At 47.6% G+C, this 23054-nt stretch overlaps 1 protein-coding gene across 3 annotated transcripts in view; it reads right to left on the reverse strand.

Moving 5' to 3' along the window:
* TSEN2 (tRNA splicing endonuclease subunit 2) overlaps positions 1-9436 on the reverse strand; it is a 32267-nt gene extending 22831 nt beyond the window's left edge. For all 3 annotated transcript variants that reach the window (XM_065885523.1, XM_065885522.1, XM_065885521.1), the window contains exons 1-3: positions 9248-9436; positions 7451-7532; positions 3317-3353 (exon numbers count right to left, since the gene is read on the reverse strand). In XM_065885523.1, coding sequence (XP_065741595.1) covers positions 3317-3353; positions 7451-7532; positions 9248-9436 — 308 coding nt within the window. The remainder of the gene's footprint in view (positions 1-3316; positions 3354-7450; positions 7533-9247) is intronic.
* Positions 9437-23054: the final 13618 nt, after the last annotated feature.

Raw genomic sequence — 23054 nt, forward strand, 5'->3', positions numbered from 1 at the left:
CCTCTGACTCAGCCTGTGATCGACACACGGCAATGGGGCACAGAGCAGAAGGTGTCCTCTCATTGGCTGGCAATGCCTTAGAAAGTCCTGCTGTGATTAACCCTGAATACTGCTGGAGAAGCAGCAGGAAGAGAAGAATAAAAAGTAAAAACTGGAAAACATGAGGGGAGAGCGGGAGGAGGTGGCAGGTGCGATGAGAAGCAGCGAAGCGCCTGGTGGTGCAGAGCCGTGCCGGGGCCCCAAGAGCACCGAGCGGGGCCGTGTGCATACAGCTCAGCTTCTCAGGTGCCTCTGCCCTCAAGCACACCTCTTCCATTTGCAGCCAACATCCTTCTTCACCTCTTACTGACTGAGGCCTAATTATTACTGGAAGTTCACGGCAAAACGGTTTTGAGGCAGGCTGCTTAGGTCCAAGTACTGACCCTGAGCAAGTTAATTAACCTCCTCCGGTGCTCTTTCCTCTGCTGTCCAAGACAGATGATTACAGGACTGACCACCTAGGGGTGATGTGAGGACATGAAAAGCTAGTCCACAAAGCTGTTATGAACACAGTGCCTATTACGTGGAATACACCCCAGAAATGCCGGCACATACAACTATGCGATTACCGCCCAGGCTCCGCAGTCATGCTTCCTGGTTCGAGCTCACGAACTTGGGCAGCTCTCTGTAGGCTCCCTATGCACGTGACGGAAACAACTACACCTAACTCAAAGGTTTCTCCAGAAGACGAGCTGAGAGGATACGGGTAAAACGTGTGGACCGGTAACGGCACTGTTGGAGAATCAGTACCGATCGGCTATGACAACGCTGCTGCTGCTGGCGATACCTCATCATAATATTCATCACAGAAGAGCTCATTTGTCTACTCCTCTTCCCCTCCCACTAGACTCTAAATCCCCGAGAAGAGGACAGAGACCTTTCCTCGTCTTGTATCTCCAGCACCTACCCAGTGCCCTACACGTGGGCACCCGCAGTAAGTGCTGGCTGGAGAGAGGACCACAGGTCGGGAGGGGGCCAGCACCATCCTCAGGGCTGGTCCTTCCACGACACAACCCCGCAATCTTCAGCCCGCAGGTGCATCACCTGAGGGTTTGGATGCTCACGTCCAGAAAAGATCACACGGAAGGTTCGCATCACCCAAGGACGACTACTGTTGGAAAAAGGCCAATTAGAGTGAATCCACTGGAAAGAGGGATCCAAAGTTCTGAGGAAATAAACAATTATAACAAGTACGTAAGTTGGAAAATTAACCTCAAGGTATGAAAAAGAGTCCATTTTTCTAATATTTAACAAAATTTAGATTGTGACCACAAGCTTTATGAACTGATGATGAATCAAGTATTGATGGGCGGGAGCTGCTGGGGAGGGCATACTTTCCTGACCGAACTGTCAGATGTGCTGAAGTCCTACCTCTTGGCACCTGCAAATGGGACCTTATCTGGAAACAGGTCTTCTCAGATGTAATGAAGTTAAGATGAGGGCAAACTACCTGGTGTCCTTACAAAAAAAGGGAAATTTGGACACAGACACAGAGACACACAAGGCGGACCACCATGCGACGATGGAGGAAAAGACTGGAGTGATGTGTCTACAAGCCAAGGAGGGCCAAGGACTGCTGGCCACCACGAGAGGCCAAGACGAGGCAGGAAGGACCCTCCCCTAGAGCCTCCTGAGGGAGCACAGCCCCGCTGACACCTTGATTTGGGACCTCTGGCCTCCAGAACCGTGAGAATAAATTTCTGTTCTCTTAAAATGCCAAGTTTGAGACTTACCTAGCGGTCCAGTGGTTAAGAATCCATCTGGCAATGCAGGGGATGCCTGCTCGATCCCTGGTCAGGGAACTAAGATCCCACGTACTGTGGGACAACTGAGACCGCACGCTGCAACTACTGAGCCAGTGCTGCAACTACAGAGCCCACGTGCCACAACTAGAGAGAAGCCCACGCACTGCAACCAAAGATCCCGCCTGCCGCAACTAAGACCTGACACAGCAAAAAAAAAAAAAAAACAAAAAAAACAAAAAAGCGCCAAGTCTCTGGTACTTAGTTACAGCAGCCCTAGGAAACTGACGCAAGGCTCAATAGAATTCCTGGAATGTTGCACATTCTACAGTTTACCGAGGGTTAACCTTCAGATGGGGGGGGGGGGCAGCAGTCCCCCACCCCCCGAGAACCTCACATATTCAAACGGGCTTGCTGCCGTGTCATCTGTCCTGCCAGCTCGATCGGGATGTGGTTCTGAGGGACGGGCTTCTGCTGTTTCTGCATCCTAGTGTTGGCTGCAGCAGCCTTTCTACACTGCAGCTCCCAGTGGAACGGGGGCTCGGCCAGGTCCTCTCAGGCCCTATGCCGTCCCCCAGCCTGTGGCTATGGCCAGAGCAGCCCCTGAGATCTTCCAGGTGCCATTGCCTCTCGGGCACTCCCTGGCCGTGGGGTTTCAGAGCATGAAAAGGAGCTGTCAGATTCTGCCAGTACATGCCAGAAGCAAGATGAAGAACCACTATAGGCTTGAGCGGTTTCAGAAGGCTTCATGGCAGAGTTGCAACTTGAGCTGTCCCGCAGGGATGACCAGCGTTTAGAATGAGGAACATTTACTCAACAAAATCCTACCAAGGGAGCGCTGGGTGTGGGGCTGCAGAGGGGAACCGGGCATGGTCCCCGCCCTCTGACAACTGACAGTCTAAGTCCAGTGTGTGACGTACGGCACAGCGACAGGCGCCAAGGCAGATTCTGCGGCGGCAGCAGAGGAAAGGGCGGCGCGGAGATGCTCCAGGAAACTGGCACGTAGGCTGGACGTGCAGGAATACCCAGCAGCACGCGTGCCTGGTAGGTTAGGGAGAAGTGTTCTGGGAAACGCGAACAGCAGAAACAAAAGCCCAGAGGAAGGAAGGATCGTGGCTGTGTGGGTGGTCTGTGTGAGAGCCTCCGGGAAAGCGGCTTTCTCTAACGCCGCAAGTGTGGAGCGATGAAAGAGGACAGGGCTGTTGACGCCCACACAGCGCAGGAGGCCAGCTCCAAACCTAAGTACCTTAGTGCTTACAGACAATATACGTTACCGGATTAGTGTTCATATTTTGGAAGGAATTGAACTGGCAAAGGTTTTGGCTTAGGATTACTTTTTAAAATAAACTTACTTAGTACAATTCAAATATGATTTGATCCACATTAAATTCAGACATAGTTTTCAAGGACACACCTACTACTACTACCACACACACACAAAAAAGGTGTGCACGACCACATCAGAAAAGGCTCCCTGAAAACAGACCTGATTTAAACCATAATTCCGCCCAAGGTCAAAGTCCACCAAGACTTACTTTTTTGACGTGATTACAGGCATGTCTGTCTTCACATCTGCAACAACAAAGAAGTGCTATTAGTTTAGACAAATTTTCCTTAAGGGGGAAAACACTGACAACCCAGAAACGACAAAGAATTTCAAGATTCACAAAATCTCACATCTAGAAGGTCGAATGAATCCTGTCCAAGCAGCCAGACAGATGCTTTATGCACCATCACTCCCTGCACACGCGCCCTGGCGGGCGCTGCTGACCCATCAGGGCCCTTGCTGGGCTCAGATGTGGCCTCGGAATCCTTCTCAACACTCCAGCTAAACAGTGGCAGCATGGAAGGGGAAACTCTGCCACCTCCGAATGCTCGGGCCCTCAACTTCTAGGCCAGAGTACCGAAACCCTAAAGTTACACACTTTACCTCCGTTCTCCGTGTTCCATCAAGCACCTTCTGTGACAGCTGCTTACGTGCGCCTAAGGGAAGGGATGCTGGAGTAGATCTCATGGCGGTGTTAGCTCTGGATGTGGGTTTGGGAGTTCCAGGCTCTAGTTCCAGCTCTGGGCATCTGGCTGGAAGAGTCTTGCCCTTAAAATGTTGACCAGGTCACTAACAGAGTGGGTTTTTGTCCTGGTCCTCCCTCACCCTGCCTTTGGGCAGCTCATCTTTCCTTTATCCATACTCGGCTTCCTCTCTGGTGCCCTAAAGGCCTGGAATTGATGACGTTCGGCTTTAAAATCCTAGGGAGGTGAGTTCACAGACACCTATCTCCTTAGTAATTTGACCTAAGGAGACCTCCCTCCTCTGGTAATTTAACAACAAGCTACAATTTAGCAAGTTTTACTGACAGCCTTCCATGTGCCAAGCACGAGATATACAGAAGTAATAAAGCAAATCCCCTCTCCTTGCGATACTCACACTCTAGCTGGGGAGACAGACCAGACATGACTGACTCTAACCCAAGCTGATTCTAACCCTTCTTGAGCAAGGACAGTACATACTGTAAAGGGACTGGCTTACTTTACCTGGAAGGGTTAGGAAAAAACACAAAGGAGAAGGAATAATCGAGTGGGGCTCTGAAGAATGAGTAAGAGTTCGCCAGGCGGACCAGGGGAAAAAGGCAGAGGACACGATGCACAAAGGCTGGGGATGGCAAACGCATGGCAGTTTCACACATCGGCCGGCAGCCCAAGGTGGCCGTGGTACCAACAAGTAGAAGACGGTGGGTGGAGAGGGGGTAGATGAGGTTGAAGCCAAAATGTTGAAATGGACATTCGAGACCTACTTCCTGAGGGCAGCCCACAACCTTAATCTCTGTTTCCTTGGCCTAAATTCATTTCCTTCAAATTTCTACCCTACTTAAAACTTGGTTACTACACAGATCAGGAAAAGATTCCCAACTGTTAAGACCATTACACTATTTGAAAACTTTCTATTTTTGGGGGGCCAAATATTAGTAACTGCTGAAGCTGGGTGATGGGGACAGGCAGGGTCATTATGCTACTTGCTCTATTTTTTTTTTCCTCCCTTTTAAAAACTCTATGAAAAAATTGAAAACATACAAAAGTAGAGAGAACAGTGTAATAAATTCCATGTGTCCATCACTCAGCTTGAAATTAACTCATGGCCAATGGTGCTCTACCTGTTCTTCTGCCCATTCCCCTGGCCCCCAGATTATTCTGAAACATATCCCTCATATCGCTTCATCTCTAAATGGTTCGGTACATCCACGATCACCATGAGAACATGCCCAGGCTGGCCTGTGGAGGATGACATACCCGGTACCCTCCCCGCCTCATCCCACTTGAGGCCATCCTAGACCAGCTGACCGCCATCCAACAGACAACCAGACACCAATGAGTCCAGCTACATCCATCACTGGACTTCTAATAGTGCAGCCAGTGGATCCATAACTAACCAGATGGGTGAGCACATCCAGCCAAGATCAGTGGACCCACCCAGCAAACCCAGCAACTCCAATGAGCAATCTGGTTGCTGTTGAGAGCCACTGAATTTGGGGGTGGTCTGTTAAACAACACTGTGGCAGGAGATACAAAGTCGATCCCATTAGGACTGAACAGTCAAATTACCATGTTTTAAAGTCACTCAAAAGAGCTTCCTCTGTGGCTACACCACCTTATTGTCATGTAATACATTTACAAGGTTCCAAGGTCAAACCTATAGTCTCACCTCTCTCTCCATCCTGTTCCATCCCTCGCCCACAGGCATTAAAAAAACTATGATTTATCCTTCCTTACATTCCAAAAATATATTTATATTCCCCTGCCTCTAGATAAGCCATAGCATACTTTCCTTTACCTTGCTTTCTTTGCTTAGAAATATATCCTAGTGATGTCCCATTCCTACCTCAGCTCCACAGCATGTCATTATATGAATGTTCTATAGTTCATTCAGCTGGGATCCCCACCCTCCATGGACATTTTGGTTGTTTCCAGTCTTTTAACATTAGAAACAGTGTTGCAATGAATAGCCTTGGGCTCTTTCTTTTCATATTTTTGCCAGTGTATCTTTAAGATAAATTCCCAGAAGTGGAATTGCTGGGTTAAAAGTAAATGCATAGGGGCTTCCCTGGTGGTGCAGTGGTTTAGAGTCCACCTGCTGATGCGGGGGACACGGGTTCATGTCCCGGTCCGGGAAGACCCCACATGCTGCGGAGCGGCTGAGCCCGTGAGCCATGGCCGCTGAGCCTGCGCGTCCGGAGCCTGTGCTCCGCAACAGGAGGGACCACAACAGTGAGAGGCCCGCATATCACAAAAAAACAAAACAAAAAACCAAAAAGTAAATGCATATACTGGGCAACTGGATATCCACAGGCAAAACAATGAAGCTGGACCCATACCTTACATCATAGAAGAGCTGAAACTACATCATAGAAGAGCTGAAACTATTAACCTCTTAGAAGAAAACACAGGGAAAATCTACACAAGCTTGGATTTGGTAATTGTTCCCTAGTATGACACCAAAAGCACATGAAAAGAAAAAAAAAATTAAAACGATAAACTAGACTTCATTAAAATGAAAAACTTTTACCACTTCACACTCATTAAAATGGCTATCATCCAAAACAAAAACAGAAAAGAACAAGTTGGTGAGGATGTGGAAAAATTGGAAAACCTTACGCATTGCTGGTGGGAATGTAAAATGATGCAGGTGTTATGGAAAACAGTTCGTGGTTCCTCAAAAAATTAAAATAGAATTATCATATGATCCAGCAAGTCTACTCCTAGGTATACACAGAAGAGAAATGAAAACATATGGATAGACAGCATGGATAGACCTTGAAAAAATTATCCTAGGTGAAGGACACAAAAGGTTTCCACTTACATGAGATATTTAGAATGGGCAAAATCAAAGACACAGAAAGCATATTAAGGCTACCAGGGGTTAGGGGGAGAGGAGGATGGGGGGGCAGCAAATGTATATATGGTTTCTCGAGACAGTCAAGTCCCCTTCGTAGTGGCCATACCACCTGCACGCCCACCAGCAATGTGCGAGAGTGCTTCTCAGGGGCTCACCAACGGGGCACATTGGCAAACTTTCTGATTTCTGTCACTCTGATTGCTGAAATGGTATCTCAGTGCAGTTTTAATTTGTATTTTGTCTTGCAATACAATGTTTTAAAAAATCCTTTCTAATTCTGTTTTACCCTGCTGGTATTGGTTATATAATTACCATGAGACTCCCTTAGAAAAATACACCCAGATGAAAGCTTTATAAATTAAAGAGGAACAGCAAATGGGAACCATATACATTAGTATGTTTTCACAAATACATCAATGTCATGGTTATTGTTGTAAATTCCAATTCTAGAAATAAAATATAAAACCCACCTTGCACACAGGTGAGGAGGCACTTAATTACTAGTACCTTCCACACACACAGGACTCTGCTGAGCAATGCTTAACAACAGAAAAGCCTAAATAACACTTTTGATAATTCCAGAAATTAGACGAAACACATTTTCACCAATCATAAGAACCCTTTCACCTTGATTAGAATCACTCTAGTTGCTATTTTTACCAGTAAAACTGCCAGTGGCCTGTTACTTCTCCTCTAGAATTTTACTGTATAATCTGCTGTTAGAGCTAAAAATGAAGAAAAAGATAATCGGCCAAAAGAACTGAATGTTGCACAAGTTTACCTTTCCATTTAGCAACCAGCTTAGCATCTGAAATCGTGAAGTTTGGACGGCTTCTGGACAGGATACCTTTTCCAAAATAACCCTTCCGGGAAGAGAAAAAATAGTTCAGGTTTAGTTACCAATTTTTTAGCTGAGGGAGAATAACTACTTGAGTTAACAAGACAGTCATTGCATTTTTCACAGCTTGACATCTTCCCTCTGATTATAGATAATTCATGATTACTAGTGAATATCTCAGCATCTTCTCTCTCTGATCGTTTGAAGGGAGCTGGGAAGTTTCCAGGGCACCTCGCTTGTCTCGTGAGTAGTGGTCTCAGTCCAGGTCTGGTAAGCTGAAGGTGAAGGGCAGGCAGAGGCAGGATCTCCTCTGCACACGTGGATTAGGAACAGTGGCCTAAAAGCGGGAGCCAAGTCCACCAGGAACAAAAAGCTTCTCGGATTCTCCTGTTCGCAGAACTGAGGTACTATTCTTCTCCCTCCTGCTGACTCCAAAAACACTGATTCTCCATTCCCCATTTCTTAAAATTAGAAAATATTTAAACCCATAGAAAACTGAAAGAATAATAAAATGAACACCCTATACCCTCCACCCAGATTGACAATCACAATAAATCATGTGTATGGCGCTTCACAAAGCCTCCGCTTAATGTTACATATCACGAATGGGGAGGAGACTGTCCTTGGCCTAGACCCCTGTCTCACTGGGGTCAGTGTCACCCACTGTATCCCACTTTGGGAAGGTGACTACAACATGTATTTTATATAAAATGTCTAGAGAAGGCACATTACAGAAACAGGAAGTGGATCAGCAGTGCCTGGGCTGGGTGTGGGGACAGGGATTAAGTACAGTGAGCATCAGGGGGCCTTCTGTGGCCGCGGGGAATGCTCTACAAGTGGACTGTCATGGTGGGGGCACAGCTCTATGAATTTATAACAGTCATTGCATCGGGCACTTACAATGGGTGAATTTTATGGCTGTAAATTATAGCGCAATAAAGCTGCTTTAAAAATGCTTCCAGTATTGGGGCTTCCCTGGTGGCGCAGTGGTTGAGAGTCCGCCTGCCGATGCAGGGGACACGGGTTCGTGCCCCGGTCCGGGAAGATCCCACATGCCGCGGAGCGGCTGGGCCCGTGAGCCATGGCCGCTGAGTCTGCGCGTCTGGAGCCTGTGCTCCGCAACGGGAGAGGCCAAAACAGTGAGAGGCCCGCATACCGCAAAAAAAAAAAAAAAAAAAAAAAATTGCCTCCAGTGTTGAATTGGCTATGGGGGAAAAAATAAGCAAGCTTCCAATCTCATTCCAAACCTATGGCTGATGGAAAAAGCCAAAACTGGAACTCGTCCTCATGTAAGAAGAGGTCCTCAACCAGGAGAGTGAGCAAAGGACCTGCTGAAGCCCCATCTGGTTTGTCCTGAGCCAGAATGATGTGCCATCCTACGGTTACCTCTGGGGATGGAGTGGCAGTGAGAGGAGGGAAATCTTTACTTTTTACCCATTACATTGCTGTAAATTGCTTGAATTTTTTTTTTTTTTTTACAATGAACATGTGTTCCTTTTATAATCAAAAAACAAGAAAGGTCAACGCACTGACCCAGCTTCACTGACGAAATGTGGGTTTGTGGCTGGGAGCTGTCCTCTGGGCTTATGGCTTCGGGGCACCTGATTCCGTTCCTACATTGGACTAAACGGCAAGGAAGGCGTATGGGTCATTCATGGTCTGTTTCTGGGGGTGGATGGGGAGAGAGTGGCTGGCTCCGGGCTGTCAGGAAGCAGCAGGGCTGAGGCTGCCCGCACATACCTTCCCATAGAGCTGTTCCATATCTTCTGCGTTCCTCACTATCACATTGTTGTTTATCATCTCGGCCCGGAATATTCTAAAGTCCTTCCTAGGACCACAGTCCTGACCGAAAGGGATTGGCAGTGGAGACTCATAGCTCTCATACACTCTTCTTTTCCTCTTTGGGGGACGGAAAACTGCCTCTGCCATTTTCCAAGGTAACTGTTCTTTAAAGACTGTAATAGGGAGAAAGAAACAAGTCAATCAATAACTATACCGACCAAACATGTGAGTACATTTATATCCAGGCTCAGAAAACCTTGTGGTCTGTGGGAAAAATATTTACAAAGCAGTGAACAAAAAGAGAGAGTAACGAGAAGATTTTGTTTGCACAGCACAAAGCCTACCCACCTAGGGCATCTCGATTACTTCCCACGACAATGCCGTGGTACCATTTCTCATTCCAGCTGACGAGACTGAGGCCTAGTGACACGTCCATGGTCACAGTGCCACTCGTAGGTCTCCTGACAGCGAGCACAAGAGGATTTCTGCCCATAAGGATTCCTCCCAGCCTCTCAAGCGGCCGACAGACATTTACCGAGCACCCACCAGAGGCTCCCAGTCATCAGAGGTGCTAGGGATATAAAGAGAAAACCAAAAGGACCCTGTCCTCAAAGAAGTAAATCTAGTGAGCACCTCCTTTTCCAAAAAAGGACCTTAAAATACGTTCCAAACATTTGGTCAATCATCTCCCAGTTTTTCGGGTAAATTAATAATAGTGACAACAGCAGCAGCAGTCATCATTGAAGGGTCTATTCCTCAGCACCAAGCGTGAGTGGCTAAGAGCAGGAAGTGTCAAGCCAGAGGGCAGGGATGGGAATCGGCTTCACCACCGCCCAGCTGTGTGATGTGGGGCAAAAGTTACTTGATCTCTCTGTGCTTTGGTTTCCCCATCTGCAAAATAAGGATAAATACAGACTCCATCTTATAGTTTAGACCCATAGGAGCTTAGAACAGCCCCGGCACGCAGCACTGAGTGCTCTGCACGTCCACTATGATTACTATTATGGCACTATTACTATTAACACTAAGAACACCGTGTGACAGATGAGGAAACACAGCCAGGTTGGACAGATGGTGTCAGAGGCCTAGAGGGTGGTGGCCCTGGATGACCCCGGGTCTGCTGAATGCCAAAGGCCACGCTATTCCCTCTGGGTTCTGCTGTGAGCACAGGCAGGCCTCCTCTTGTTTGAAGGCTCACTGTTTCCCCAGGTTAGGGGCTGAAGGGTTACAGAGAATTATGGAGAATGATGGAATTACCATGTGCCCAGTACTGTGAGGGAGGAAAGGAAGGCGAAGCCAGTACCTCTCCCTTCCAGGCCTTACCCTCAACCCGAGAAGACAAAACAAGGACAAAACACACACAGGCTGCAATTCAATAATGGCTGGGGGAAGGAAGTCAAGTTGAGTGCATTGTACGATAAAGACAGAGAGCCACAGCAGATGCATTTAACTCAGGAAAACTCAACCACATGCAAGGGGGAAACACAGACAGTGCAGGGGACTGGGTCAGGTGCTCCACTCATTGGGCAGGTGCCCCGGAATGAGACGGGGGACCGGAATCTGCTGCATCCTCAGTCCCGGCTCTGGACCCGACTTACACGGACAGCACATCTGGTGCTTGAAGATACAGTGGAGCTGTATCACACGTGTTTAGCCTCCATGGCTCCAAACTCTCACAGGGGAACACGTACGACTGATCATTTAGGTGCCTCCTGCACTCAATACCAGCACCCTGTTGGGCAAAGGATGTAATCAAGCCTGAAACAGCCAACGAAGGCGGCCAAAGCTGAGGCAGGAAGCGGAGTGGCTTTAAGGGTTTATGCCCGTTAAAAAGAAATCAAAAGCCTTGTCCAATGTGTAATGATTCCTTTATCCACCCTCCCAAAGATGTTGAGGAATTAAATGAGGACAAAGAAAAACAAAGACCACGGAAGTTAGAGACATTGATAAATCAATTACAAAAGTAACAATAAAAAGTAAGAATCAGCAAGTTGGAACCGCCATAGAATTGCCAAAGTATTCCAAGCAGCAAAATGCTAAAATAATTTAATTTCTAAATAAGAGCCCTTCAGTGGAATTAAACAATGAGCACAACTGTATCATTTTACATACGTGTGTGTGTGTGTACACACACACACACGCACGCACACCGCGATAGAGCGTTCATAACAGTACTACGTACACCACATGTTAATGGACAATTAAGATTTCCTCCCAAGGGCATTCTAAGTAGATTTTTCACTTGCCAATTTATCACTCAACCCAAGCAACTACAGTTGACCCCTGAACAACATGGGATTTAACTGCATGGGTATACTTACACCCAGATTTTTTTCAAGAGTAGATGTCACAGTACTACACCATCCACAGTTGGCGCAGATGCAGAACCTCGGATATGAAGGAACCAGGGATACAGAGGGCCGACTATAAATTACACTCAGATTTTTGACTGCAGAGAAGGTCAGAGCCCTGACTCCCCCGCGTTGTTCAAGGGTCAATTGTACTGCATTTAGCATTCAATTGAAGAAACGGCGATTTTTTCTAAAAATTAAAACGATGTCGTATTGGCTTGTTTGAGGCAGGATGTGGGTCTCTAGTGAGGCACCTTCTAGGGATTTCCAGGAATAATTCGAACTTTTATGATCATCGCACTTTTATAACTTAACCTCTGGTTAGTATTTGATTTGTATATATTACATTTGAGATTTTTAAGAAAGGGAAAATTTTAATGGCTAACTTCAAAAACTTCCAATTAAATTCTCTCAGACAAGTGAAATAGTTCTGTTTCAATTTGCCTGGTTTGTTTAGGATTTTCCCTTTCAGATTGCTATTACACTCTCAAAAAAAAAAAAAAGGCAAAAATGAGCTATGACACTTGATGGCAAGAACTCTGTACTCCTACCCAAGTTTGCATGACAGAAGGCTCCTGCTACAAAAGATTCTCAGTTTTTCACAAAACTTCAAAATCCCAGGTTTAGTGCCACCTCTGCACATGAGACAGGAAGCACATCAAGAATCTGGCTCTTGGGCTTCCCTGGTGGCGCAGTGGTTGAGAGTTCGCCTGCCGATGCAGGGGACATGGGTTCGTGCCCCGGTCTGGGAAGGTCCCACATGCGGCGGAGCGGCTGGGCCCGTGAGCCATGGCAGCTGAGCCTGCATATCCAGAGCCTGTGCTCCGCAACGGGAGAGGCCACAACAGTGACAGGTCCGCGTACCACAAAAAAAAAAAAAAAAAAAAAGCAGAATCATCTGTAGACTGATGGGGAATAAAGTAAGATTAGCTTTTAAAAAAAAAAAAAAAAGAATCTGGCTCTTAGTAGGCCTCCCATATATGCAAAGCTGCCATTACGATCATGTGACTTTCAACACCCCAGGTAAAGCTCCCTGAACCCAGTTTCTTCCTCTTCAAATTGAACAGAACTAGAAAACAGTCCGGAAGCCACTCAAATGTTAAACACTAAGTAACCATATGACCCAGCAATTCCATTCCTGGGTAGATAAAAGAAAACTGAAAACATGTTCGTACAAAAATTTGTACACAGGACTTCCCTGGTGGTGCAGTGGTTAAGAATCTACCTGCCAAGGCAGGGGACACGGGTTTGAGCCCTGGTCCAGAAGGATCTCACATGCCGCGGAGCAACGAAGTCCGTGTGCCACAACTACTGAGCCTGTGTTCTAGAGCCCAGGAGCCACAACTACTGAGTCCACATGCCACAACGACTGAAGTCCGTGAACCTAGAGCCCGTGCTCCACAACAAGAGAAGCCACCGCAATGAGAAGCCTGTGCACCGCAACGAAGAGTAGCCCCCGCTCGCCACAGCTAGAGAAAGCCCACGCGCAGCAACGGAGACCCAATGCAGCCATACATACATACATACATAAATAAATAAATAAATGTTTACAGCAGTATTGTTCATAATAGTCAAAGAGTAGAAACAACCGAGATGTCCATCAACAGACGAATGGATCAACAAAATGGGTTATATCCATATAATGGAATATTATCAGCAATTAACAGACGAATGAAGTACTGATACAGACTACAACATGTGTGAACCTTGAGAGCATTATGTGGAGTGAAAGAAGCCAGTCACAAAAGACCACACATTGTATAAGACCATTAACATGAAACGTCAGGAACAGGCAAATCCAAAGGGCAACACCAAGTAGATTAGTGGCTGCCAGGTGCTGGGGGAAGGGAGCTATGGGGAATGACTGCCCATAGGTATGGGGTTTATTTTGAGGGATGAAAAAGCTTTACAATTAGATTGCATTGATGGTGTTGGGCTGCGTAACTCGGAATGTATTAAAATCACTGAATTGTACATTTCACAAGGGTTAATTTTATGGTATATGAATCATCTCTCAATAAAGCTGAAAAAATTCAATAGGACAAACCAGAAGATCTCTCGTGTCGTAGTTTCATAGAAGAGTTGCCTTGTGTGGAACTGGGAAGGCAAAGCAGGGGAGGAAGGATTGAGTTTGTTATTCTCCATATCTGCAATAGGCATTTCAGAAATGTTTCTTCAGTGCCAAGACAGGAGATCAGCATGATGGGAGATGTGGGATGTGAGTACAATTACAACAGCTAACCAACAACTGGAGGTACAACATGCCACGCACCGACTGTGCCAACACTACACACGTGGGTACCACTACCCGCATTTCACAGATGAGTAAATGGAGGCTTAGAGAGGGCAGGTCACTTGGCCACAGCGCCACAGCTGGGAAGATGAGAGGCCAGTAAGGCAGGGAGACAGGGCACGGTGAGAAGACTGGCTTCAAAGAGGACCCCTGTCTGAAGCACACACAAATGTACAGGAAGGACTGGGCCATTGGTCAGGGGGTTTGGGATGTGAAGGCTTGATGCCTGTGCAGCTTCTCAAGCCGGGAATGACAACTGAAAAGATTAAGAGGGAATTCCCTGGCAGTCCTGTGGTTAGGACTCCATGCGTTCACTGCTGAGGGGCCGGGTTCAACCCTGGTTGGGGAACTATGATCCCACAAGCCACTAGGCAGGGCAGAGGGAAAAAAAAAAAAAAAAGTTTAAAAGAAAAGATTAAGAAAATTAAACTGGGGTCATATATAACAGTGGCTCTCAAGGCTTCGACGCCCTTAGAATCACCTGGGGAAATTCTGAAACTTCCAATGCCCAGGCCTTACCTATAATTACATCAGAAATTCTGGGGTGGGACCCAGGTGATTTCAATATGTAGCCAAAGTTGTCAACTACTGGTGATAGGATGGCCTATTCAAACTCAGTGCCAACAGCCAACTCCACTGTACAGGTGAGGAAAGGGACTCAGGGGTTGACTGCTACGCACATGTAAGGAAGCAGTTGCTACTCTTCCTTTTCTAAACCTGGGCATACCAACTCGAGGCACCAATAATGTTAAGTACATTTACTTTTCTATCAAAATCAGGACTTGTTCCTAATTCTTCCCTTGAGCAGATAAGCTAACACCTTTTAGGTGTTCAGTAAATGTTTATTCCAAACGAAACAAAGTAAAACAAAAAGGGGGAGGTAGCTTCATTTGACTTTCCAACCCTGTGGGCCCACCTTGCCAAACCAGCCTGGTTAAAACCTCCCACTCAGCACAACTCAGATTCTCCCAATTAAAAAACCACTGAAAAAAAAAAAAAAAAAAAAAAACCACTGAAGCTCCGAATGCGTACCTCCTGGGCCAGGGGAGGCAAGGATTAAAGGGAGAAGGCAAACAATCCTGTCTCTGGGGAGTTTTCAGGTTAGAACCCGAGACTAGACATGTAAACAAACGATAAACCTTTGCAAGCTGTTGTGAGGATTAGATGGGTAATTGTGCGAAGGAGCCCAGGCCTACCATGTGAAGTGCTAGCCCGACGGAAGCTGTAGCTGCAACTAATGATCAAGAAGTGTTAAGGGCCCAACAAACCCGCAACTCCTTGTCATTACGCATCCCTTTGCTGGTTCCCTAGAGTGGCGCCCCCAGCAATCCTACTAGCGGCTAAAGCTCCACTCGGGCACAGCCGGTGTCAGGTGCACCTTGACGTCCTCTGTCCCCAGCACTGCACGTGGCGTTAATGTTTCCAGAAAGAACATAAAAAAGAGGACTACGGGTACACGGAGAAGGGGAAAGGGGCTAATTCCGGTGGAACAAGGAAGCCAGGCCCCGCGTCCCGGCCCAGTCTGGTGCGACCCTGAGACCCGGGGAACGTCTGTGGGCCGTTTCCGCTCTCGCCACAGAGGGCTTTCGAAAAAGGCGATGTCTCCTCCCGCGGCGGAGACCCCCCCCCCCCAACCCCCCTCGTGCTGCGGCACCGCGCTCAGCTCCCCGGGACGCGACCTGCTCCCGGACCCCGGAGCCTTACCTTCCTCTGCCCAACGCGCTCGCCGTTACCCCGGCAACGCCGGCCGGGGGGGGCGGCACCGCTGCCGTCAAGCAGTGCGGCCGCAAAGCCGGACGACTGCGCAGCCGCAGAGCCCGAGGGAGGGCCCACCGGGTGTTTGCGGAGCGCACCCGCGCAGCGCAGGGCCTTAAGGCGGGTCTTCGGTGGGTGCTGCTCGTTCCTCGCGAGGTGTAAGGCAGAGGCGGCGCGTCCTCTTTCCTGCCTTCCCAGTGATCGTATCGCTACCCCCGTGCACACATGCTGTTCTCGTTTAATCCCCGAAACAATCCCGCAAGATCCATTTTACAGATGAGATCTAAGTTACTTATCCAATGTCACGTAGTTGGGAGGTACTGGAGTTAAGAGTGATAGGACTAGACTCAGAACTCAGGTCTAAGGACTTGGGGTCCTCGCCCCTGGGGAGATGGGGCTCTTGAAGCGACCGGACTTGATATGACCCCAGCCCTGAGGAAGCGGGTCCGCTGAGCTCAGCCCGCAGACTTCAGCTTTCTCAATGCTTTTTTGTGTAAGTGCAGCATGCAGGGAACCTGTAAGAAGTGCCCCCTCGCACAGGGCACTGACCAAAAGCCCCTGTAGGCACTGGCCGCCCTGTGCAGCGTCAAGAACAAGTCAAGGACAACGGGCCGGGAGTCAGACCGGCATTTGCATCCCCACCTCCCCGCTCACTGGCTGTGTGGTTGGTCTTGAGTGAATGACATAACCTTTCTGGGCCACAGTTTCCTCTATTGAAAAATGGGTCGTCAGGATTATGAGGGAAGAGCAAAACAAAAGTGCCCTGGGAATTGTAAAAGTTTCTCCCACCTGGTTATTTTAAAGGAGGCCTGGTAGGGAGTGTAATAAACACCTTCCTAAATATGAACCCCAGGGTCCCCAGCACACATACCACACATGCTGGGCAGGTGGGGAAGGTGGGTGACAGGGAAGGGTGGCAAATTGTGCCAGAGAGATTTATGGGGCTAGGTGAGACAGGCTTTGAAATCTGGACCTTTCCTAACTTCCTCTTGTCTCCAGGCCTTCCCACACGCTGTTGTCTCTACCTGGAACATCCTTCTCCCCTGTCTGGAGCAGTGATTCCTGGTCACCCTTTAGGCCTCAGCTCAGATATCTCTTCCTCAGACTTGACTTCCTCTTGCTTTCCCAGGCTGGCTTGGGTGACTTGCCTCTGTGTTCCCACAGTAGTCTGGTGCCCCCTATGCTGTCCCTGATGCCTGGTCTTCCTTAACTGGACTGCGAGCTCCTAGTAGAAAGAGCTCAAGAGGTGGCATTAAGTGGGTGGTCTGCCTGCAGGGGCCTTAACTGCTTAGTTCAGGAGTTCAGATTTTAGAGAAATCAGAAGCCGAATATCTTCCTGGTTACAACGTTGCAAAAAAGGGAGAACTTGAGCAACATTCACAGAATAGTGGTATCAGGATGGTTTGGGCTGGGAAGAGAGAGGTGGAGGGAGGCTGTAATATTGCACCAGAACATGCCAATGGAGGAAATACTGGATTTAGAATGAGAGCCTTTTAAAAATGAAAGGGAACTCCGAGGTTGTCCAGTTCAACTTCCTTACTTAACCGATAAGAAAAAAGGCTCAGAGGCACCGTGAGTTGCCAGAGGTAACAGAGCAAGTCTGAGGGGGCGCTGAGACTAGAGCCAGGTCTCCACAACCTCAGAGGGTGCTCGGCGCTCGGCACTCGGCTTGGGAGGCGCCCGTAATGGGATCTCAGGGGCCATCATCTGCAGCCCTGTCCCCACAGAGGGTCCAGAGTGAAAGCTAATGAACAAGATATTCTTCCCCCAAGATTTTCTCCTTGGTGTTTCACCCCCTCCCCGCTGTGTGGTGCAGCTTTTGGGAAATCAGTTCCTTGACCAGGAACTGAATCCAGGCCACAGCAGTGACATTGCGGAATCCTAACCACGAGGCCACCAGGTAACTCCCAATAGTGTGTATTTTAAACATTTGGTTATGGTCCTTTTCAAACATACACAAAAGTAGATCGCTTCCAGCATCTTCAACCTTTGGTATCTTGTTTCTTTTACACTCTCCATAAATACACCTTTTCCCCACTGCTGGTGTATTTTAAAGCAATTCCAGACATCATATAATTTCACTCATATTATTTAAATATGTGACTCTAACAGGTAAGAATTTAAATTTTATTACATATATATCTATATAGTTGATTCTTGTTATTCACAGAAGTTCTATAGAGTCACCATGAACACTGAATTGGTGAACACTGAACCACTGCTTCTAAGGGAATGCAGGTCGGTTCCTGGCAGCCTCTGGTCACAACATTTTCATCAACCAATCGATACACAACCTTGTTTTATGTGTACTTTCTTTTAAAAACACTTTATTTAATGTCTGTTGTAGATTCATGAACATTGAACTCATGGCCCACATCAGTATAACTCACACCTGAACAAATCTCATCTAACAAGTGTATTTTCTCCACAGGGCACGTCACGGCATTCTTGGCTTAGGGACGCTAGACAGCACTTCAGCACTCTGCTTGGGGTTCATTTTATTTATTTTAAATTTTTAATAAATTGATTTTATTAATTTTTTAATTTGTGGCTGCATTGGGTCTTCGTTGGGGTGCGCGGGCTTCTCATTGCGGTGGTTTCTCTTGTTGTGGAGCACGGGCTCTAGGTGCGCGGGCTTCAGTACTTGTGGCTTGTGGGCTCAGCAGCTGTGGCTCGTGGGTTCTAGAGCACAGGCTCAGTAGTTGTGGCGCATGGGCTTAGTTGCTCCGCAGCATGTGTGATCTTCCCAGACCAGGGCTCGAACCCGTGCCCCTGCACTGGCAGGCAGATTCTCAACCGCTGTGCCACCAGGGAAGCCCCTTGGGGTTCATTTTTAAATTACCAACACAAATCACAAAAACATGAAAAACGTGGCACTAACGAGATGGCAAAAAGCACACTTGTTTATGAGAGCTGAAATAAGACAGAGTATCACCGGTTGACTTCAGCTGAGGACAGGCATATTGGGAGACTGAAATTTTTCTCCTGTCTACGCATGTGCGTGTCTGTAAGTGATCCAGTACTGTGAATATCGGTTTTGGCATTACAAATACATTTTAGCCAGGAGGTGAATTTGCAAATGCAGTATCTGCCAATAATGACGACTGACTGTATATGTATATTCCCAATATCATTAACACATCTGAGAAAATGAACAATAATCCTTAACGTCATGTGCGTATGAAGGGTAACACAGAACCTGCATGTACTATTTGGGATATACTTATACTAAAAAAAAAAATCGTTTATCTGAAATTCAAATTCATTTGGTATCCTGTATTTTATGTGACCACCTAACAATTTATTGGGCCTTCATATGTGCCAGCCACTTTGCATCCAATCTTGACTGTCACCACAGTCCTGTGAGATAGGTGTTCTCACCAGTATTTCACAGTTGAGGTTCCCTCCCTGCCCAGGGTCTCAGAGCTAGGAAGTAGTGGAGGCCAGGTGAGGATCCAAATCCACGGGACCAAGGGGCTTGCATTCACTTTCATCTATCATGTGGGATACGGGAGGGCAGTGCATTGACAAAGCACAGCTTTAAATATGGAAATACAAAAATGACCCACAGCAGGTTTTGGTGGGAGGTCAGGGAAGACCCAGATGGGTTGAAGGACCCGGGAGGCTTCCGGGAAGAGGCGGCCTTTGCGCTGAGCCTGGGGAGAGCGTGGAGGAGGAAGGAGACAGCAGTCGGGGGCACAGGGCAGGCCCACGTGCCAGGAGGTGTGGGCCTGGAAGTTCTGCAGAGGGAGGAGCCGGGCTTGGCGGGTTACGAGGTCGAAGACGCCGATAAGGTCCGATAGGCAGGGCGCGGCCCGATCGTGCAGGCGCTTGAATTCCAGGCTTGGCATTTGGACTTTACCCCGTAGACAATGGGGAGCCACTGGCGTTTCTGAGCTGGGCTGGGCGGCCTCCGCCGTCGCCTCATTGTTTTTCCCACACGGGGGCCCGAATGAGCCCTGCAGCATTTCAGCGAGGCCACTAGATGGGGATATTTTAGCAAATTTAAACCACCCAGCCTCCAATTTCCAGCGAGGAAAACAAACACAGGGACCCAGCGAAAGGCTCCACGCGTTTACCCGCGGCACGCAACGGAAAACGCAAGGGCTGGAAATGAAAATCAAACGAGGGACACAGTTCAGCTCAGCTTCTCCCTGCCGGCGAGACGAAACCTCAGATAATTTCTCTGCTGTGAAGGAGAAAGGGTCCAGGGCGTGCAGGAAAGGGCATTTCCACTTTAACAACTTCCTTGCAGACATTCGCTAGCATTTAAGCCTCACAACAATCATTCAAAGCAGCTGTTATCATCCCATTTTACAGGCGAGGAAACTGAGACGCTGAAGGTTACATTTGCTCAATTATTTACGGAGGTGACACCAGGCTAGGAAGGGAGATAGAGTTGGCAGCAGGTGTAAGGGGTGGGCTGGGCAAGACCCCAAGGCAGTGTTTTGCTGGGCCCAGAGTCCCTAGTGCAAAGGGCGGCGCACTGCCTTTAGATCCTACTTTGGCTGCTAGAAAAACCTGTAGCGTGGATTGGATGGTGGGAGCCGCTGGACAACTACCATTTGCTCAATTCCCACTGCTTTTTAGAGATAGTCTCACTTAATTCTCTGACAACCACCCAGTGAGTTAGGGGTTATCACACACCCATTTTTTTTTTTTTTTTTTTTTTTTCTGGTACGCGAGCCTCTCACCGCTGTGGCCTCTCCCGCCGCGGAGCACAGGCTCCGGACGCGCGAGCTCAGACGCTCCGCGGCACGCGGGATCTCCCCGGACTGGGGCACGAACCCGCGCCCCCTGCATCGGCAGGCGGAGTCCCAACCACTGCGCCACCAGCGAAGCCCTAACACACACCCATTTTACAGGTAAGAAAATCGATTCAGAGAGGTGACGTGACTTGCCCAAGGTCACACACTGGGGTTAAGCACTAGAGGGGGAAGGGGGTCCCAGGTATGCCTACTCCTCCCTGTGATTAATCAAACACATTCGACTTCTGGGTAAATTTCCTAGAGAAACTTGGGCAGAGATGCCCAGGGAGACACATACAAAGATTTTCCTTTTTTTCTTAAATCGAAGCATGATGGTTTATAATAAAAAAGGGAAACAACATAAATGCCCATCCCTAGAAGAATGGACATATAAAATGTGGTACGAAGGATTCATAAAGTGGAAAAGTATTCAGCAGTGAAAAGGTAGCTCTTCTACGATTATCAACATGGATAGATTTCACAAACATGTTGGCTCATAAAGACCAGAAGCAGAATATGAATCCTATGATACCTTTTGTATAAATAAAAACACACCCCAAGCAGCACCAAGTCCTGAGTGTACGTATAGGTGTGCTAAACTCTTTTAAGATAACAGGAAGGTTACACACCAAAGTCATTAGTTATCTGTGGGACTTGGGTAGTAGATAAGGGGTTTTAGCTTTACATTTTATTTCTTAAAAAAAAAACAAAACTAGAAGCAAATATATGGTTGGGACTATAGGTGACTGTTACATTATTTGTTGTATTCATTTCTCATTTTAATCTTTGCAAAAACAGATGCTTCAGTCAAACCAATAACTACAAAGATAGAAAACTACAAAACCAAAATAATTTTCCTATTTAGGATCAACGGTTTGAAGATGGGGGTGTGGGTGCCAGTACTCTGGGAGGGTCGGAGAGGAACCTGGGAGAAGGTGATCAGAGGAAGGGGCACACAGGTTAGGCCGGAAATGCACAGGCCTGGCTCTGTTGTTATGGGAATATGGCTGGTGGGGTCCAGTTCTCCAGCGTTTCCAGAGGAAGAGCCCATCCTGGCATCACACAAGTGGTCCCACCACCCTGTGACTGTCGTGCCTGCCGGGGGGCAGCAGGCGGCAGGTGAGGCCATGGGAACCCTGTGAGGGGGCCAGAGAGGACCAGGACGGGGTGTAGGAGTCCCGGGAAGATGTGGCTCCTGTGTGCCAGAGAGGTGGCTGGAAGCGGTTACACCCTCTGGCTTCTCTCCCTCCCTCCCTTTCCTCTGGTCATTTTCTCTGAACTCATGGTGACATGGACCATTTAATGTGTGGCCTGGAGGGGTCACGCCCACTTTCCAGAAGCAGGTGCTGCAACCAGAAACTAAGGGCAGTTCTCACTCTGTCCACCTCCCGGGGCTGCAGTGACCAGCATGGGAGGTCATGAGCGCTAACTATTACTACAAAGTAATAAAGTCTTCTTTTTCTCTTTTTCCTCATCCTTTACATTTGTCATAATACACAAAATAATGAGACATACAGGTAGAGCCTAGCATTTTCCTTGTATTGGTTCATTTTCCCACTCACTTAAATCCTCCTTACAGCTCTATTAGTGAATACATTTATACTCCCCATTTGGAAGGTGAGGAAATTGAGTCAGAGAAGTTATGTAATTAACCCAAGGTAACCCAGTGAAGAAGTGGCGGAGGTAGGATTTAAACCCAGGTCTGCCTGACTGCAGGGCCACTGTGCTGTACTGATACAGTAAGTTTGATGGTCTTGTATCTTATCCTAAAAAGGAGGTAAAGAGAACATTTTGTGTTTTGTTCTGTTTTTCCTCTTTCTCATGGAAATTTTCTTTGTTCCAAGTTGCTTTTGTCTTGTGTGTGACCCCCTGCAGGTCATCCCCATCTGAGCTCAGGAATGTAATTTCCTGGGTGGTTGAAGAACTCTTTGGTCTGTTCACAGGAGAGACAGGAGAAGAGGCCCAACGTGGCCCCAACCTGGCTTTCCTGCTCTCCTGGGTATGTCCGCCTCAGAAGTCAAAAGGCCTGAATTCCAGGCAAACCAGGAATAATGCCCCAGTCATCAAATTTGAAACCAAAATTCAGCAAAGACATGTATTTGCTGCCAGAAAGCAAATAGCTTTTTCTTTTCTTTCTCATTTTTTTTTCGCCCAAACAAAACATCCTCTTATGAAATATGTCCAATTTGCAATATTTACTTTCCCTTTATTTAATAACAGGAAAGGGTTTGCTGGACTTTTGTTGATTTTCGCATTTCTTATTAAAATTCTTAAGGGGGTTTTGGGGGAACTTAATCAGCAAAAAAAGGAGAAGGAAAAAAAATCTCATCTGCATTCCACAGGCCTTATTAATGGAGGAAACTTGCTGTTTGTTTAAGAGCATTTTCTGACGGGAGAAAGCAAATCGTCGTGTGTTCCAGAGCCTCTGACTCTTACTCCTGACTGTGCTTCCTTCTCAGCTGTCTCCAGGGCTCTGAATCCCTTGTTCTAAGCTTTCTGCCCAAGAAGATGGGGCTGGGCTTCATGCCCCCCTGCCAGGCTGGGAGGGAAGCTAACATTCCTTCAACATCTCAGCACAGTTCTCTGCACCCACAATCTCAGTTCACCTCAGCCCTTGT

The sequence above is a fragment of the Phocoena phocoena genome, chromosome 10 (assembly GCF_963924675.1).
Source record: "Phocoena phocoena chromosome 10, mPhoPho1.1, whole genome shotgun sequence".
NCBI lineage: Eukaryota > Metazoa > Chordata > Mammalia > Artiodactyla > Phocoenidae > Phocoena > Phocoena phocoena.